The sequence below is a fragment of the Lynx rufus genome, unplaced genomic scaffold, assembly GCF_022079265.1.
Source record: "Lynx rufus isolate CCGP_SWC_20201006 ecotype Redwood Valley unplaced genomic scaffold, mLynRuf1.p SCAF_2, whole genome shotgun sequence".
Classification (NCBI taxonomy): Eukaryota; Metazoa; Chordata; class Mammalia; order Carnivora; family Felidae; genus Lynx; species Lynx rufus.
The window spans coordinates 206,324,688-206,344,938 of NW_025814834.1; the positions used below are offsets into that span (position 1 = coordinate 206,324,688).

At 44.0% G+C, this 20,251-nt stretch overlaps 1 protein-coding gene across 1 annotated transcript in view; it reads right to left on the reverse strand.

The window, feature by feature from the left end:
• Nucleotides 1–15,585: 15,585 nt before the first annotated feature.
• The window catches only part of CDC42 (cell division cycle 42), a 53,184-nt gene continuing 48,518 nt past the window's right edge, over nucleotides 15,586–20,251 (reverse strand). Inside the window, exon 6 of the mRNA XM_047082638.1 lies at nucleotides 15,586–17,138. Within this exon, the coding sequence (XP_046938594.1) occupies nucleotides 17,049–17,138 (90 nt within the window). The 3' untranslated portion in view covers nucleotides 15,586–17,048. The remainder of the gene's footprint in view (nucleotides 17,139–20,251) is intronic.

Consider the following 20,251-nt stretch of genomic DNA (forward strand, 5'->3'; position numbering starts at 1 on the left):
ACCCACTACTACGCCTGGAGGGCAGTACCCCATTCCCCTTTCAAGGCCCCAGAGAAGAGCTGCAGCCTGGGTCCACAGGCCTGGTCCCTGTGCAAGGCCTCCCCAGAGGGCCAGACCACATGGCTTCATTATAAATGATGCCCTGGACAGCCATCTGACCCACTGTCTCCTGGTCTCCTCATCTCGGCGTTCCTACAGCCTCAGCCAAATACAACAGTGTGGACTCATTTCTTCAGGGCCCAGAGTGGAAGGCTCCCCAGCACCTGGGAGCAGCTGGAAGTTGGAACTCAAGGACTCATCGCTGCTGGTCTCCCCATCCTGTGCCAAGTGCATCTGTAAACAAGCCTTCACAGTGGCTCCCTGCAGCTGTTCCCAAGGGGACAAAAGGGAGAGAAACCAGCAAGAATCAGAGCAGCCCACAGCTTGCAAGCAAGAACTGAGCCAGGCAGAGCCTGGTCTGGAAGATGCTCCCTGGGTAGGGCCAGTCCTGCGCTCTGGCCCTGTGCCCAGAGCCTCAGATGGGTTCACCATCGCCCAGCGTTGCTGCCCTGTGCCAGGCCGCCGGGACCCCCAGAGGCATGGGGCCTGTGTCACGCTGCTGTAGGTCCCGATGTTTTACTGGCTGGCGGAGAGAAGAGCTTGCTGGGGCGGAGATGCTTGGATGCTGGGCTGTTGTTCGTGATCCTGTTTGCTATAAAACAGCCAGACATTCCTAGGACCTGGAATCGCGCCGAGGCCATGAAGCTAGCTTTCCCGGCCATATATCTCCAGGCGGGGGACAGGCCTGAGACATCTGAGCTAATAAAGACATGATTGTCTCAGCCCTGGGGCTTGTCTCCCCTTTGTCCCAGGGCCCAGCAGCCAACAAGAAGTTTAAAGACATCCTCCCCCTTCTCCTGGGAAAGTACAAATGCATCAGATTCTATCACCCCTGGGGTGAGCTTCCCAAGAACCAGGCCTGAGATGCCTGCTCTCAGCTCACCAGAGCAGAAGGCAATTGAGGGTTCATCCGGCAGCGGCACCCAGGAGAGACTGCACATAACTCGATACGTAACAGTCCCTTGGGGATGTGCCTTCTCTGTGTACACATCTCTACTTCTCACCAGCCCTACAGCATAGCAACTATGCCACTTTAGGATGAAGACACGGAGGCTGACGGAGGTTAACGGACTTGCCTTTGGGCAAGTCACAGCTGTTCGATGGCACAGATGCTCTGAAACCTACATCTGTTCTGCTCCAAAGCCTGAGACCCTCTGTAGCAACTCTAAACTTCCACACACATAGGCTTTCACACGTTCCTTCTTCCCTAATGTCCTGCTTCACAACCCCAAAGAAGGCGGCTTACCCTTTAATATCTGGAGGGAAAACTTCAGATGAGAGGAACAAAATGCACACTCCTTAACCTGGAAACCAAAGCCGCAACTGCCAGCCTGTCCTCCCGCAAGTCATCTCCACCCACATCTGACCAAGTGATAGCAACAACCTGCCCCGAGGATGCATGGCTTCACAGAAGGAAAATGGACATGAGAGGCGCTAAGGATGAACCTTACCCAGTTTGGGAATTAGTGGAATGCCAGTCCTAGCTTTCCTAAACACAGAAGCCACTGGGTAGAAAAAGGGGCATCATCTACACGGAGGTAAGGTGCTCAAGCAGAGAGGCAGCATGGGACTCAGAACCAAAAACTCTGATTCAATCTGGGACATCTTACAGAAGCTGAACTCTAAGTCCGTTTTCTCACTTGTAAAATAAACACCTGTTCTACTTGCCTCACAGGCTTTTTGGAAGATGAACATGAGATATTATGACCTATGCATGTTTTTTCCCCTGCTGGATTCTTTTGCATTCCTGACTCCCCCTCTTTTCTCTGCCTCTCTTCTGTTCAGACATCTGAACTCACTATATGCTTAACAGCATACCGGATACAAGGAGAGGCTTGTACACAGGTTAAGAAACGATGACACAGACACAGAAAGATTAGACACTAGGGACCAGAACCAACCGCCTACCAGTGAACTGGTGAGGAATGGCCAGGGCCTGTTTAAGCCTCAGGCCTGACCAAGTCTCCTCAGCTATGCAGCCTCAGGACTAGAGGTTTAGCTCCCCCCCTAATTCAGACATTCATCGGCCCACAGGCAAGGATGTGGACGTGATCTTTCAAGCTTACCTTCCAGCCCAGGATCCCACCAATCTGCCCCTCTCTCCTTTTTCCATCCCTATTCATAGGCCCTCACAAATTAGGGAGCCTCAATTCTATTAGATATACAAGTTCCCTCCTTGGGAGCAAGAAGGGGCTGGGAGAAACCAAGTCAGTTGGAAATCTTTCTAAATGACCCAGGAAAATCTGAAGATTCCCCTTACATACCCATTTTCACCATCTAGGGCCAGAATTGTAAGAAAATGTTGGGGTGCCTGGGTGGCTCAGTCAGTTAAGTGTCTGACTTCGGCTCAGGTCATGATCTCACGGTTCGTGAGTTTGAACCCCATGTCAGGCTCTGTGCTGACAGCTCAGAGCCTGGAGACTGCTTCGCATTCTGTGTCTCCCTCCCTCTCTGGCCCTTCCCCTCTCGAGCTCTGTCTCTCTGTCTCTGTCTCTCTCAAAAACATTAAAAAAAAATTTTTTTTTTAATTTTCCTAAGATGTGGAGATCATCTGGCCTAAGCACACCTTTAAGAGGATTTCTCTGCTCGCATACATTCCAACCAACCCAAACCTTCCCTACAGCCCTGAAATAAACCAATTCCAACTCCTATCCCACACATGGACATTTCACTCTTCCCGGGCAGCCTAAGCTTGATGCTGCTGCACGTAGGGACACAATGTGTCTGTAACAAAAGAGGTCTTGGTCTCTCCCCAAACACAGAGTCTGTACCAGAGTTTGGTTCATGATCCAATTTTTTAAATGGGGAGAATAAAGGGCGCCTGGGTGGCTCAGTCGGTTAAGCGTCTGACTTTGGCTCAGGTCATGATCTCAAGGTCTGTGAGTTCGAGCCACTCCTCGGGCTCTGTGCTGACAGCTCAGAGCCTGCAACCTGCTTTGGATTCTGTGTCTCCCTCTCTCTCTGCACCTCCCCCGCTTGCACTCTGTAGCTATCTCTCAAAAATAAACAGACATTTAAAAAAAATGTTAAATGGGGAGAATAAAGACTGATGCTTGGCTGCAGGACAGCTGAAAGATATTCAATTACTTGAGAAATGGAAGTAAGATCACTGGCTCTAGAGGGTAATAACAGTTCTAAGAATTGTAGTACAGGCTACAGGTATGAGGGACAAGTGACTGTGAGCAGTGGGATCTTTCCCCAGCAATTTGAGAGTTTGTACTCTTCCCGGGGGCAACGAGAAAGACAGAGAAACTTAAGAAACCTTGCTAAGCCCCAGGTGTACAACTGACCGGACTTTTCTTGCTATTTCTCTGCCATCTAGTGGCTCATCTGGAGCATTACAGGTCCATCTCTGCACATTCTCCTCTGCTCCTCCAGTATCTCCCTGAGTAATAGTACCATTTAGTCAACCAAGCATTATGCTGGGTTTACTGCTAGTATTCGTAATCCTGCAAGATGGGTGTTAATTCCATTTTTCAAATAGGGAAACAAAGGCTTACAGAAGGAAAGTCACCTGCCCAGGGCTGCCCTGAAGGTCAGCGGGAAATGTGATACCTAAGTCCATCTTCCTGCCTTTGCACTCTTATCACTCCTCCCAGAGAAACAGAAGACCCCAAAGCTAAAGGCAATCTCAACTCGTCCATCAGTCTCCACACGCTTCAAGCTCCTGTCAGTTACCATTCTGGTCAAGCAGATGATATCACAGCCTCCTCCAGCCCCAGGATACGCTGGGCACAGCAGTGAGAATTGGACAAGCCGCCAGAGTCAACTTCTCCATCTGAAAACTGGGAGGGCCACACAAAAAACACGTACACCAATGTTCACAGGGGCACTATGCATAATAGCCAGAAGACGGAAACAACTCAAGAATCAATCAACAGATAAATGAATTCGACAAAACGGTATGAATATCCATACAATGGAACGACATTTCAGCATAAAAAGGAACAAAGTTCTGATATATGCTAAAATACGGATAAACCTTAAAAACTTTACGTTAAATGAAATAAGTTAATCACAAAAGACCACACACTGCATGATTCCATTTATACGAATTTCCAGAACAGGCAAGAGAAAGTAGATTAGTTGTTGCTTAAGGATGGAGGGACTGGGGGCAGGGGGCGGAGGGTTAATGAGGTGGCAGCTGAAGGCGACAGGGTGGGCTTCTTTCTGAGGTAAAGATGATGTTCTGAAATATATGGTAATCATAGTTGCACAAATCAGTGAATATATTAAAAACATTGAATTATACACCTTAAGTAAGTAAACTGTGTGGTATGTTAATTACATCTAAATAAAACTATCGTACCTTGTCCCACCCCAAAAAAGTGAGAGTTTTGGGCTAAATAACCTCTAAGGGCCCTTCCAGTTGGCTTTTCTTTTTTTTTTTTTAAGTTTATTTATTTATTTTGAGAGAGGGAGGGAGAGAGAAAACGGCGGAGGGGCAGAAAGAGAGGGAAAGACAGAATCCCAAGCAGGGTCCACGCTCTCAACGCAGAGCCCAACATGGGGCTCAAACTCACAAACTGAGATCACGACCTGAGCCAAAATCAAAAGTCGGACGCTTAACCGACTAAGCCACCCAGACGCCCCTCCAGTTGGCTTTTCAATGGACAGAGTCATCTGTTGTTGTCAGTCCCAGCACTGGTGACTTGATCTGAACCAACTCAGACTGGTATTAAGACTACTCCCATCTCGGGCCACCTGAATTAACTCTGTTCCACACCCTCCCCTCAAGTCCTGGGTAGCCTCTGCCTCCAAAAGGTGGCTACTCTGTCTTCCTACCTTAAGGAACCCATTCTGCAGGCACCCACACACCCACGGACTCTAGGAAAGAAAAACAGGAGAGACCCCGCCTGCCTCCAGTTCTCATCTTTTCTCTTTTTACAGAGGTCCTCCTACCCTTCTGGGAATATTCATTCACATTTTGAGGGGCAGCACAAATCGTGGGAAATACACCGGCTTTGGAATCAGATCGATCTCGAGCTGAATCATGGTTTCGTCATTGTGAAGCTTTGGCTTGGGCAAGTTACTCTGAGCCTACATCTCCTGAAAAACGGGTATGAATAAGCTCTCACTACTATTACGGAAACAGCATGTGTATCACTTGGGAATAATGTCATCACAAGTCAGACCCACTGGACAAGACGACAGGAACACACACTCTGCGGCAAGCCCTGGCTCGGTAATGGTTTCTCTGAAACAGCTCAAAAGCTGAAAGCGCTGCCTGACTGTTGCCCTCACTTACAGCCTTCCTTGTAAGACTGTAAGGTAGAGTCTGATGGTCCACATCCTCTGGGAAAAACTCCCTCATGGCTACAGATTTCCTGTTTTCCTATAATGTAATAAATACTAAGTTCTGCTACTCTTCATAACAAGAACTGCAAATCCAGTCTTCTTAAAAAGTGAGCATCCTCTGTTGTGAAACAGGAACAAAGTCCTAGACTGTATACACCATCTAGATCGGTTCTGCCGCTAAATGTGTTGTATGCGACTTTGAGTAAGCACCCGCTTTAGCCTTAGATCTCTCCTAAGTTTACAAAACCTGCCCTGAAAACCTGCGATTGTGAACACTGATCTGTTTAACAAACCATCAAACAATACACCCAAGTAAGGTAGAGAAGAGATCTATGACCAGAAGTAGAAATACGCTGTTAGGGTCAGACTAGCTAGCCACTTGCTACATTTCTAGCTGTATCACTGGGACCATACTACCAGACCCTCTCTCTGCGCTCTAACTTTTCTCCTTCTACAAGATTGAATATGGATTTTCCATCCTACTTTTAATAAACTCCAGAGGAGATAGGTATTACTATCATCCCCACAAGAAAAATATCAAAGTTAAAAAACTTGCCCAAGATCACAGAGCAGGTCAACAATGGAGCCAAGATTCAAACCCAGGCAGCCTGGCTCTAGAGTCCCTGTTCCTAATTACTCTATACTGCCTCATGCAAAATGGGCACAATATAAACAAATGTTCCCTGACATGAGCAAATACCAAAGAGTAAATCAACATGGGGTGATTTACCATTTTTGCAACCACGAACATAAAATCGGATGCTTTTCTATCAAAAGAATCCCCTAATAGACCAATCTTTGTCCTTTCTAACTGTATGTTCACTGGGGGTTGAAGATACATGATCCCCTAATCCTTATGGCAATTCTGCAAAAGGTTAGTAGATATTACTGGCTCAATTTAAAGAGGTAGACTGAAAAGCCAAAGGAGTTTGCTCAAACACAGCTAGCTATTAACAGTCTAACTCAAATTTAGATCCCTCTACTCCAAAGTATGTTTTTCCCATATTCAATATTCCTAGATCCCTTATTATGAAACTGGCACTAGAATGATTCCCAAAACACAAACAACAGCAAATGTTCTATCTGCTTTATATAAACTGTAATGGAGAACGCCAGGATACTTATAAGAGAGGTATCTGTAAAAGGATCTAGTTTTGCTACTAAATTATATTAATTCTTGGATTGTACTGATATTCCCAGAAGGAAGTGATCCCTAAGAGAGGGAAATATGGTATCTGCCACTCTTAAGAACCATATTTATCCTACGAGCAAAAATTAAGTCAATCTTTACTGGATATGGCAATATATTAAAACATTACAGACTGAACCATATTTTAAAATCTCTCAAATATATCAAAGAAAATCTAATTCTTCTTGAAGACTCAATAGTATACTTGTACATTTCATATATAGGTTTGACAGATTTTTACCAACTACCTGTCAACAGCAAAAAATTCTTAGAGCTATAGAGATAATCCTGTACCAGTGACGTTCACACCTGTTGGCAGAGCCCTAGAAGTCCCACAGGGGGGCAGAGAGTGTGTGCATCTGTGTTTGGGACAAGGAAGCAGGAGGGGAACGATACTGCTGGGCTGGCTTCAATCACAGCATCTCTGTTCCACAGGACATCTTTTCTGTTTCCCTCATGGGTCCCTCTGTAAGATTTTATTTGGAAGAAAAGAGGTTTACTGCTAGAAAGACACAAACCGAAAAGGAAAAGAAAACCATTTTTATCTCCACATGAGGAAACTGAGGCCCAAAGAGGTATACCTAGTTGTCCAAGGAAACTAATGCCCCAACTGGAACCTGGGTTTCCAACTCCTAATCCAGAGAGCTATATTACTACCACGGGAGAAATGGGAGAGAACACCGAACACCATAACGCAAGCCAAAAGCAAAAACAGGACTCCATTTAGTCACGCTACATCTACCAGGGGCCAAGATCCCTGTGGGTTAAGGAAAGACCAGTCTTAGAACAAACTGGCATCTAAGACAGGGAAATTTCTGCAAACTCAGCACCCCGGAGTGAAGTCATTCTGGCATGAGGCAAGTGAGGAATTCACAGTGGCTGCCCACCTTCACAAGCTGCCAAGGGATGCACCAAACTCCCTAACGTCAAAACAGGTGTGAAGTCCTCAAGTTAGGGAGGAAAGGGGACAGCTCTTCAGGGAGTAAGAGATTCATAATCAAGCCCAAACTCTCTCTCCCAGACCAACTGCAGACCTCACAAAGCTTTACAAAGGGGGTCCCGGAGGTTGACACTGAGGCTCCATTGCGGGGTCTGGAGCTCCCAACAAATGGCCAGCCCTATCACAGAGCTGTAAGAGAGAGGAAGATAGACTCTCAAGCTCCCTGAAAGTCTCATCCTATTCCTGGCAGTGGGGCTGAGGGCCCCTCACTTGCACAGCAGCCTAAGACCCAGAAGCCAACAGAGTTCTCTAGCCCTGGTTTGAAGAGAGCTGATGAGGGTGAGAATGGTGATGACAGTTTCCATCCATTCCATTTCCTGCCTAGTACCTCCTACTTGCAAGCAGTGCTTTTTGCATGCAGTTTACATTTAACCCTCCCAACTCAAGGTACAGTAGAGCTGTTTCCATTTCACAGAGGAGAATGCAAGGCTCAGAAGGTTTTAAGTTACTTGCCTAAGGTCAAAGGTCAAGTTGGCGACAGAGCCAAAACTCAAATCCAAAGCCAGGCTTGCATTTTCTATCACAATGACAAGCTGTTTAACCTCAGTCTTGCCATCGGACAAATGGTATCCTCTATCCCACCTCCCCTGCAGGGTTGTATTGAGGATCAAGTGAAATCACTAATCCTAACAGGATCTGAAGCTTCTGAGTCTACTACCTAAACTCAAAACAGCATGGAGACCCCTGACCCCTGAGATGATGGAGCTCCAGAAGCCCAACCACCTCCCTTTGTTTGGTTAAAGCTAATGAGATTTTGTTGCCTAATAATGAGGTTTCTTTCTCCTAATCAGGCCCATCTTAGATATATGGAATATACAATGGTGCCATTCTAAAGGCCATCCTGCGGGATGGTAAGGAGAAAACAGAAAGGATGCTCGGTTTCAGAACTGACACTCTCCTCATCCCCCTAGCCTCAAGTACTCACTAAGGTCCAGCGTTCTCATCAACAAACCCTGCTCTGCTAACTCAGAGCTAGGGCAGCTGAACAAAGACACTAGGGGCAGACTGCCCAAATCCAAAGGCATCTCAGAATCCTCTAAAGCTACACAAAGGAAAAGGGCATCTTTCTCTCATGCTACAACTGCTCCTAAATTCACCTTCCCCAAAAAGCTCCTTCCCAATTACCCTGCCACTGTAGATGAAGACTTTTATACTGCTATGCTTGCTCTGGGCATTATATGGTGCTTCAACTACAATTTCAGTACTATAACTAGTCACATACATTTATTTTCACAAGATCTAAATGGCTAAGCACACAGGTTCCAGAATCAGACAGATAGATCTGAGTTCCAGCTCTGGCTGGAGACTTTAAGCAATTATGGAGTCTCAGAGTCCTTATCTATAAAATGAAGATACTTGTAGTACCAATCTCAACAGACTGTTGAGGGCTAGATGTGACAATACTGAGGGTTTAACATGGTGCAAAGCACACAGTAAGTGCTCAATAAACACAGCTGTTCTTTCACCAGAGTGTGGACCGTTTCTTCACGATCCTCAGTAATTAGAACAGAGCCCTGAGTGTGATTAAGGTTCTCTCCTTCTTTAGCTCACTCACTCATTTATAAGGGGCCCTTAAAAACTACCTTCTTTCATATTATACCTATCCCACAGCAGGGCTCCTGGGTCTGCCATCAACATGCCAGGTGTCTCCCATCTCTGTTCACATTCCCTCCACCCAGAAACCCACACTCATCCACCTGTCCCCACCCCACCCCATGTATCTCTGCATGCCCGTGCCAGATCTTTTAAAGTACAACTAAAATGTCACCGTTCTCAAGAAGCCTTTCCTGAGTTGCTTTCATCTGTCCCCCACCTCCCACCAACAATACACACCATGAGATGTAATTTTTCTTCCCTTCTGGTATATTCAGTTACCCTCCTTTACTTTCATTCTTACTAGAACCAACCTCACCTACCTTCCTACGTAACAGAGGGCCTCAGTACTAAACAAACGTCTATCTGTTAAACTAACTTTACACAAAAGTCTTTGGGAGATTTGTGGTTCTTAACGTAATATGTCTTCCGAACATTTCTTATCCCTTGATGTTCACAAACTGGTTTGAACCAGCAAGACTCTCATGCTAGCTTCAGAGATTTGGCCAACCTAAAACACCAGTCCTGGTAATTCTGGGACACAGGGGAAACTGCACAGCTGACCTGCTCTTCAGAGGACTGTTGCCTTGCCTCCCAGATGTCCTAAAAAGACAAAGCAATTTCAGAGGTGAAGCATCTAGAGTTCTTTGGATACTACAAACTGTGCACATGAAGTACTTCTATAACATTAAGAAGCTTGGGAGAGACACCATCTCTGGCTCTTTTTTTTTTTTAAGTTTTTTTTATTTTGGGAGACAGCAAGTGAGTGAGCACACATGCACAAGTGGGAGCAGCAGAGGGTCTTAGGTGCTTGTTGTTTATTTATTCGAGATAAAGAGAGAGACACAGGGGGAGGGGCAGACAGACACAGACACACACACACACACACAGAATCTGAAGCAGGCTCCAGGCTCCACCCTATCAGCACAGAGCCTGATGCGGGGCTCAAATCCATAAACCATGAGATCATGACCTGAGCCGAAGTCAGATGCTTAACCGACTGAGCCACCCAGGCACCCCTGGGTCTTAGGTTCTTAAAGAAAGCTCTAAACTACCTTGAGCCCTAACACCCTAGTTCTAGAAGTACTCAATCTACACCCCAAAATTTCTAAAACATAAAATCTCCAATATATACTCAGTAGCGTGTCAACAATGGTATCACACACAAGGTAAATTCTTCCCACTGCAATGCGAATCTGGTGGCTGTTAGTATTTTCACAGCACTTTTGCATTTACAAAATATGTTCACCTATATGATGATCTCATTTAATCCTCACATTCACCCCTGAGATGGATATTACCATTATTCCTAATTTACAGAGGAAGCAAATGGAGCTCAGAGGCATTCACACAGACTTCTCCAAGATCACATGGCTAGTAAGGCCAGAGTCAAGACTCAGGGCAATTATTCCCCTATAGTAGACACCATCCTGAATTTTAAATTCTGATTAAGTATCTCTCCTAGATAATTCAGAGTCTCCCCAAGTCCATCAGTGTACTGACTTGGCCCCTACTGCCTTCTGCCTCACCACCACCTCCCCACTCTTCCGCCATCTATCAAAACTCCATAATGAGTAGTGTCCAGGTATTAGGTAGAATGTACTGTAGATTCAACCACTAGAGTTTTAACTTAAGTCCACCACTAGGTGGAGCTAATCTCAACAATCCTGAAAGCTCCTGGGAAGAGCAGAGGGGCCAGAGTTAAAAGCGGCTCCCAGCAAGTTGTTTATAAGACAAGAAATAGATGGCGTGGTACCGGCACGAGCTCTCCCACCTTTTTGAGGCTATGATCAGGGAGTTAAAAAAGAACAGTGCTTATGGCTCAAAAGCACTGAGTATCTGCAAACCCCTCTCTAGTTCCTGCCCCTGAGAAGACGGGCCATGTGACTGCACCAATTTACAGCCCAACCACAAAACAAGACACAGAAACTAAGACATTACCCAAATGTTAATTCATTAATATCAAGCCAGAATACAAAGGGAGCAGCTACCTGTTAAATCACTCAGACTTAGATCAATCCACCCGGAACTAAGCATTCACTGACAAAACGGAGAAATAAAGCCACATTAACACTGACTCACATCCTGCCCCAAAAAAGGGTCTGACAAATAAGGCAGAAGGGGGTTGGACATGGGACATCTGCAGCAGAGCAGAGGAACAAAGTGACCCTGACCTTGTTTTGAAGTTAACAAGAGACTTTATTTATCTCCTGGAAGTCCAATTTCATCTGTTGGAATAACTTCAAATTCCATCAATAACTTCAATACTCATTTCTAGCACTAACTTTACAGTATCTGGAATATGATCTAGTGTACTCTCTACAGATGAACTGGAATATTCCTGAGGAGAACAAAAAAGATATCAGTCTCCAGTGAAACTATACTTGCCTTGAAATTATCAGGGAAATACAGCCACCTACATTCTAGCTTTGAGTTAGAAAACCCTAGCTGATCTCTACAACTCAAATCTCTGCTCTCACATTGCTGCCTAAGAACTTTAATTACTTAGGAGTCTGCCCCAAACTATCTCAGTGCCAGTTCACCAATAAATTACATAACTATGAACTCTGTACACGTTCTTTTCTGGTTAAGGAGTCAAGAACTGAATGCTAATTGGAACCACAAGTTTGGAAAATCTCTTTCCTCAAAGAACAGATAAAACTGTAAAGGACTGTGGCCCAAAATTACTCTAAAATTCATGTCAGATATAAATAAACTTTAAGAGATCATTTAGTGACATCGTTCTCAAACCTGGTGGAACACTAAAACAATCTGGTGAGATTTAAAATATATAATTTGAAGAATTATAATCTGAAATATATATATATCAAATATATGTATCTCAAAATATAATTTGAAAAAAATGTTAAGTAATAAATTTAAGTGACCCTATCTCCAGAGATCACCTAAAATGGCTCCAGGCATTATTTTCCCTTAAAAAATTAGCTCCCTAACTGACATGCACACAGCCAGAGTTAAGAACCTCTGAGGTGTGCACTGGTCCTAACGTATCTAACCAAGGTTCTACATTGGAAGCTTTCAGAAACTAAATTGATCCCCAGGCCCCCACTCCATAACTAGTTTCAGAATCTCAGAGGAATTTTGTTTAAGTTTTCCATTTATTGTTGACCAACCAGGCACTTGACTTGCATCTGAGACCCCAATGATAACTAAATGCACAATTATCTTACAGTTAAGAGGCCAGGAGAGTGGAAGCTACCTGCTGAAGGGCACGCTGGCTTAGGGCTGTCCCGCCCCAGTAACTTCTCTGATGGATGTGTGCCATGGGCACACGCACACAGGCAAGACCGTCACTGTCTTGATAGCCATTCTAAGGGCAATGAGACCAAATGCTTATTCAAAACAAACAAACAAAAAAAGGCAGCTATCAAATTTGCAAGGAAAATTCCAACTAGAAGTCAGGATCCCACATCTATTTTATTCTCTGCTATATATTCAAAACCTTATTAAGTGCTTTTTAAAAAAACTATTTTTGAATTTACTATATATAAATGAATGAATATATCAATAAATGAATAAGTGGCACCGACTTTGGGTCTGGCTATATTGAATCATCTGCACAATGAAGTATGAGAAATTAAATGTGTTTGACCTTGCACCCCTTTCGCTTACCAGGCTCACCATGAGAAGTGCACTCTTAGGCAGCTACTGCTCTCTGGAGTCAGGCTCCAGCAGGAGAGGCATGGACCGAGCGGAGCCCAATCTGAAAATGAAGCCTGGAGGCAAAGCCCAACTGACCCATTAGTGAGAGAAAAATAAATTTGTGGTAAGCCAGAGAATTATGGTGGTTTGTAATGTAACATTAGCAAAAGCTAATAAAACGGAGCTTCAAAAAAAAGGTAGGGCACTTTGGAAAAAACTCAAAGTAATATACTATGTAAACTTAGAAGTATTTAAACAGGGGCGTCTAGATGGCTCAGCTGGTTAAGTGTCTGCCTCTTGATTTCAGCTCAGGTCATGATCTCATGATCTGTGAAATCGAGCCCCGAGCTGGGCTACTTGCTGAGAGCATGGAGCCTGCCTGGGATTCTCTCTCCCTCTCTGCCCCTTCCCCAAGCACACTCACACTCCCTCTCTCTCTCTCTCTCTCTCAAAATAAACTTTTAAAATAAGGGAGGGTGGCGCCCGGGTGGCTCAGTCAGTTAAGTATCTGACTCTCGGTTTTGCCTCGGATCATGATCTGTTTCCTGAATTTGAGCCCCATGTCAGGCTCCAAGTTGACAGTGCAGAGCCTGCTTGGGATTCTCTGTCTCTCTCTCTCTGTCTCTCTCTCTCTGTCTCTCTCTCTCTCTTCCTTTCTTTCTCCCCCTGCCCTACTCACGCTCTCTCTCAAAATAAGTAAGCAAATAAATAAGTAAAAATTTTAAAATCTTTAAAAAAAATGAGGACAAATACATCTTAGAATAAAGGAAATATTGTAATTGGTGCTTTCATACCATTATCCTCTCTTCGCCCTTGGAATACGTACCCTTCCTGGCATAAAATCCAGCTCAAAGGGTACAATTTTAACAAACTACAGAACATATTTCTGACACCTTTGGTAAAATACTGATATTTTGGAAAACCAGTGATGTATTAGTGTCCTACTGGCCTAAACATTGTACACCTTGCCACAAGCTAAGTCTGCAAAGGACTGTTTTAGATAACCCTTTTCCAACATCTAGATCACACTCCCTGAGTAGTGTCAGTCACCAAACAAAGATAACATAGCAGACAAGTCAAACAGAAAACAGTATTTAAATAGAAAACAATGTTAGCTTCATCCATTTCCCACCCATTTCTTCTGATATGTGAAAGCCAAATTAAAAATATTTAATTAGAAACCATGTTAGCTTCAAACCCCTTGTCTTGGGGCGCCTGGGTGGCGCAGTCGGTTAAGCGTCCGACTTCAGCCAGGTCACGATCTCGCGGTCCGTGAGTTCGAGCCCCGCGTCAGGCTCTGGGCGGATGGCTCGGAGCCTGGAGCCTGTTTCCGATTCTGTGTCTCCCTCTCTCCCTGCCCCTCCCCCGTTCATGCTCTGTCTCTCTCTGTCCCAAAAATAAATAAAAACGTTAAAAAAAAAAAAAATTTAAAAAAAAATAAAAAAAAACCCTTGTCTTTTTTGATGTACAGATATTTCACTGACACAACTACATGACCTGCTTTATTTCATTCACTCATTCATTTATGAAATCGTGTAACATCCAATGACTATTTTTAAAGCCATCTCTCATATGTCAAACACTACTCTCAGCCAGGGATACAGCAATTATCAGGATGGATCTATATGCCACTGTACTAAGAACAAGAGACATACAGTCCCTGCTCCCTAGGGTCTCAGACACGATCCAGGTACCTCTCCCCAGCATGGTCGACATGGAGTACGTACGACACATTGGTTAAAACAGTAAAGCTTAGACCTGCCTCTTCCTAGCCCTTCCCAGCCAACCCACCCAGCCTAGCTCCAGAAGAGCATGGAATCAAGCCAAACATGACTTCACTTAGACGACTACCAAAACGAGGTTACACTTTACTAACAGCTCTTAGTTTTGAAGATTCTCATACAGTTCAGCAGAACGCCCTTAAAGTAATGAATCATTCCTATCACTTAAAGAAAATGTGTCCCATGTTAAGATTCACAGTACAGGGGCGCCTGGGTGGCTCAGTCGGTTGAGCGTCCGACTTTGGCTCAGGTCATGATCTCACAGTTCTTGAGTTTGAGCCCCATGCCAGGCCCTGTGCTGACAGCTCAGAGCCTGGAGCCTGCTTCGGATTCTGTGTCTCCCTCTCTCTCTGCCCCTCCCTCACTTGCACTGTCTCTCTCTGTCTCTCTGTCTCTCTCTCAAAAATAAACATTAAAAATTAAAAAAAAAAAAAAGATTCACAGTACAGAATCTGGAATCTGATGGAAGCAGTTTGGGTAACAATCTAGGAGCAATGGGTTCTCCAACTCGGCCGCATTCTAGAAATACACGGAAGGCTTTTAACTACTCACTGCTCAAGGTGCACTCCAGTAAGTGAACAAGGTCTGAAAAGCACTAAAACGGAAAACTTGGGAAGAAAACTGGCTGTTTCCCAATTAACCGATGGATGAGAGACAGGTGTGCTGCCATTCCCTCCCGACAACATGAGCAGTGGGCTTCCTGAACGTCACCCTCGCTAAGGACCGCTATGCACCCACTTGGTTTTAAAGAGAAGGAGTCTGCAGGGCACCTGCCAAACTGAGGGTAGAAGGCACTGACCTGAAGGCCAGAAAGGAAATTTTAAAAAGTACATAAAAATCAATAAATAAAACTTTAAAATCTCATCCCATAATTTGTTAGAAACTGATGTTACTAAGAGTCCAGTTCCCGCTCCTAAGTATCTAAAAAGAGGCGGAGGGAAAAGAACAACCCCCAGGCTGGCTTGTGAAGGGTTTTTTGTTTGTTTAATACATCTGAAAAGAACGCATGTACAAAGAATTGAGACATGTGAAAGCATTGGTTCGACACTAATGAATCTACAAGAATTAGGATTTGGGGAAGGTGGAGAAGATTACCTAAACATTTTTAAAAATTGGGAACTGCAACCAAAATAAGCAGATAAAATCCCCATTAACACTTACGAAGAGTCTTCATAAGACTCCATGATTTTTTTTTTTTTTTTACTAAACTAGAGAGCCTTAACTAGCTACTCTAGGGTTCCTCGTATGCAAAACAGAAATAAGGGGATTCCCCTGACTGGTCCCCACGTTGTTAAATGTCCTCCCCACCCCCACCCACACCCCCAGCTTCTTCATGAAGCAGGTCTGTCTCCATCCTCCAACCTGAAAGAGGATGTGCATCATTCCACAGACATCTGTCTTCTAGCACCACCCCTCACACTTCCTCGATCTACCAGGTCTCCGGCTGTGTTCTAGGAACACCGTATCATACGCTATTAAGCTGGACATCTACGCTAAGCATGTAAGACAATGACTGACAGGGAAAAAAACGTTTTTTAATTAGGTACTCAATCCATTTGGTGTATTTCAAAAGGTGCAATACTTTTCTTCATTTATCAGTGAACGAAGTTAGAAATTAACTTCAAAAAAAAAAAATCAGCAAATGGCAAACAAATTTCCTTGAAAGTCACAGTCACATATAGAGTGCATCCTAGAAAAGAGGAGGGGCAAGACAGGTTCCACCCGCTTTCATGAGTTTCATCAAGTACTAGACCTACTCAAGGGTGGAGAGAAAGGCAACTTTCAAAAAGGAGTATGTTATTAAATGAGGCATTTACTATACTCCTTCCTAAGAGCACCAGGTGGGGGACAAGTGTTCTAAACTAGATCTAGGAAGTGGAATGTGGAGTCAATCCATCCTCCTCCCCTTAAGGGCTGTCCAATGGTTACTGAATTTAAAAAACATGACTAAATAAAAACAAACCCCACACACACTCCCCCCCCCCAAAAAAAGAAAAAAACAAAAACAAAAAGAACAAAAACAAAAACAAAACCCCTAAATGTCCCGGATTATTCTCCAGAGTGGATGGAGCCCCGGGAGCAGCTTCAACAGCCCAAATTAGTCTGTTACAGAGTCATCACAAGCATGCCTTGCTTTTAAACAAAAACAAAAACAAAAAAAAAAATTTTTTTTTTTTTGAAACGACAGAACAAAAACTAGTACTAACCGCTTTTCTGACAATACACAATTACTCAAATTAACTAGTACTGAGAGGGGGACGGGGACCATACCTACGGGCCTTGTCTCACACGAGTGCATGTGGGTAGGTGCAGGGCATTTGTCATTATTGCAAAAACGAATTTTAATTTTCAATCTTTAGTTTGATTTAACATTGCTTTTAGTACGACGCTGACACCAGCTGTGCGGAAAGGGCTCTGGAGATGTTCATAGCAGCACACACCTGCGGGTCTTCTTCGGTTCTGGAGGCTCCAGGGCAGCCAATATCGCTTCGTCAAATACATTCTTTAGGCCTTTCTGAAAAGGGGCAGAAAGAAAAAAAAGGGGCAGTCTGATTTTCAGTATACTGAAGCCAAAGATCAAATTACAAACATTCAAAGCCCCGAGAGTTGGCAAAGAACGAAACGTTAAAAACAACCCTGAATCTCCACACAACCCCCCCACTTCACCAAGTTTTGTCCAGGCAGGACACTGGAAGGATCCAGCAATTCAGGAGCAGAGGAGCAGATATTCATGAATGAGACAGTGGTCCTTTGGGAAAGCTTTCTGCAGACCAATGTATGTCACGAGAAGCAAACAAGCCACATGTGTCATTTGCTCATTCAATGTGAGCTGTGTAATATGCCGCTACAACATTTCACATAAACACGAGTGAAGCAGCTCTGCATCCCAATGAAACAGCGGAGCATGGACCAGGACCGCGAGGGCTGGCAGTGGGCAGTGGGCAGCGGCATCCTTGTTACATGGAGGGCGCAGGCAGGGATGGAGGGAGAGCGGCTACTGCGGCTGCGTCAAAGACATTCACTCTGAACTCCCTGTATCCCACCAATCGGACAGAGCCAGGGGGCTAAGGAAGCAAAATGTGGGCACCTGATACATATGTAAAACTAGAACCAGTCGGTGCAACAGGAATAAAGCTTCATCAGGCATTTATACAAACAATTGTATATTTTTAATTTCAAAATTTGAAGGCAACCACAATTGTATGTTTCCCTCACAACAATAAAATCAGAAGCAGGAAAATATAAAGGTGGCAGCTTTACATCTCAACATTAACAAACCTTAAGTCAACTGTTAAAATGGATGCTATTCTTAAAAGATAGTGTAACAAATGGTTTCATAAAGCAGTAGCAGATACATTAATACCTTTCCCACCCCAGACTGACAAATACTCCACTACAGCACAGACAGCCAAAGCGATAGCAACACAAAGTTTCACTGCACAAAGGAAAACCAGACGAGAATCCTCCCTTCCCCGTTACACTCTACTAGTAGGCCACCCTTTTTCCATAGTTTGTCATGCAAGTACAATTACAATTGATCATAAGAGTAAAATGATGTTTGTGTTATTTTCTCCATCTAGAACTAAGAAGTGTTAAAACTCTTCTTATTTTTTTCCAAGAGAACATTCTTAATGCCAGACCAAGTTCCCTTTTGCAATAGTATTCCAAACCAAAAAGCTCTAAGCATCAGGCAACTCAAGAAGCAGAAAGTTAAGCAAGTCCAACTTGACTACTAATCACAAAAAATATTCTATAAGATATTGCATTCTTGATCAAAAACTAATACAGAGGTTGCTCTCAGGTGGTGAGTACAAAGACGCAGAGGCTTTCAAACAGGATGGTTTTATTCCTTTGTTTTTAAATGCTCTTTCTACAGTAGTGGGACAGGAAGCAGCAGCAAAGAGGGGAAGGAGAAAACAGTTTAGAATATACAGCACTTCCTTTTGGGTTGAGTTTCCGGAGGCTCGAGGGCAGCTAGGATAGCCTCATCAAACACATTCTTCAGACCTCTCTACAAGACAGAGGGGAGGAGAGAGAATAGCAGCCAGGTTAGAGGATTAGAAAGACTAGCAGATACAATAGCAGTCCGGATTAAATGGGCTGAATTCACAGAAGCAATGCGCCTTGAGAAAAATAACTGCCACGAAGCTAAACCTTAAGCCCATTAATAGGAGAGTAGGTAACTAAATAGGAACTCCTTACATTTTAAAAAAGGTTAACCAAGCAAGAAAGCAATTTTTATGGAGATGTTAGATGTTGACTTCTAAAACAATCACGCTTTGAAATCGAATCTTACAACGTGTTAATGAAAACGCCAGGAGAGAAAACCGCGTATGTAAACAAAAGACGGGGCGCACTGGATAAGTAAGCCTTGTAGAATTCCCCAGTATTTCCAATGAGAAGAAGGACACACACATTCTGGAACCAAATCTAATACGGTTTCAGGCTTCTGTGAATTCAGCCCCTGAATAACTGAAGGACACGAACGGCAGACGCACAGGCATGCTACATGTTTCTAGATTCAATGACTTATCTGGATGGGATTAATCAGGATTTCAGAGTAAATCGGTTTCCCAGAACAGTAAGGTTCAGGCATTCAGAAAGAGTGTATTTAATTGTTCAACAGGACCAACTGGGAGAAATTTAAAGAACAGACTCTAGAAACAGCATACACCTCAGTTATTCAGTAATGTTATTAGAGCAAGTAACCACCACCCAAGTCATAGGAAAACAAAGAACAGGGTCTAGAATGAGTTTCAGCAAGCAGTCCAATGCTTTAAGATGTCTGCATGGGTATCAGAGCATAAAGCATGGAGTGAAAACAAAGAACACTCTCAGATATACAGGGATTAAGACGCAGAAATACACTTACACCTCAGGCAGAACTCCAACGTGACAGTGTGACTCAGCGGCAATGGTTGGTACCTTGGGCCCAGGTCTAGACTCACCTAAACTCACCTAAATCTGAAGCCACAGGTTTACCACCCAAAGAGGTTTCACGTGTTCTTTAAGTCGGTTCGATCCCAAATAAAAATTTCTCCAAACCCCGGAACACAGCTCCAGTAACGAGTGCCAGCCCCAGCCTACCCCAGGTATTTCCACCCCACCCTAGGCATCCCAGAGGACTGGCACCCACACACTCCATGAGGTACAAAAAAAGAATGAGAACATGAAGTACTTAAAAAGAAGCAAAGAGGTTTAAAAGTGTTCTTCCAGGTCTTTGACAAAGTAGGCACGGTCAACAAAAGTAAAGTTCCTATGAAATTCTTTCTACATGTCTCAGAGCAAACTCTGACGGTCACATACAAAAGGAAACAGGGAGGGTAGAAAGGGCAATGCATTTTATAAGGGAGAAAAGAGGAGGACATCCATGAGAAACTAGGGCACCCCTTCCCAAATAGCAAATCCTTTCTTGCTTATTGACAACATCAACTAACCCCCTACAAAACAAAACAAATTTTTGCTTTACCCACTATCTGATTACATGAAGCGGTCAGTCTTAGAGGAACCAACAAATAGAATCTGGAGTCCTGAGCTCTTATCTCCCAAACACAACCAGACACCCCATTTTCTATCTTCTCTTTTGACTTCTCCAATCTTCAAAATCTGGTAAGAAAAATGGAGTTG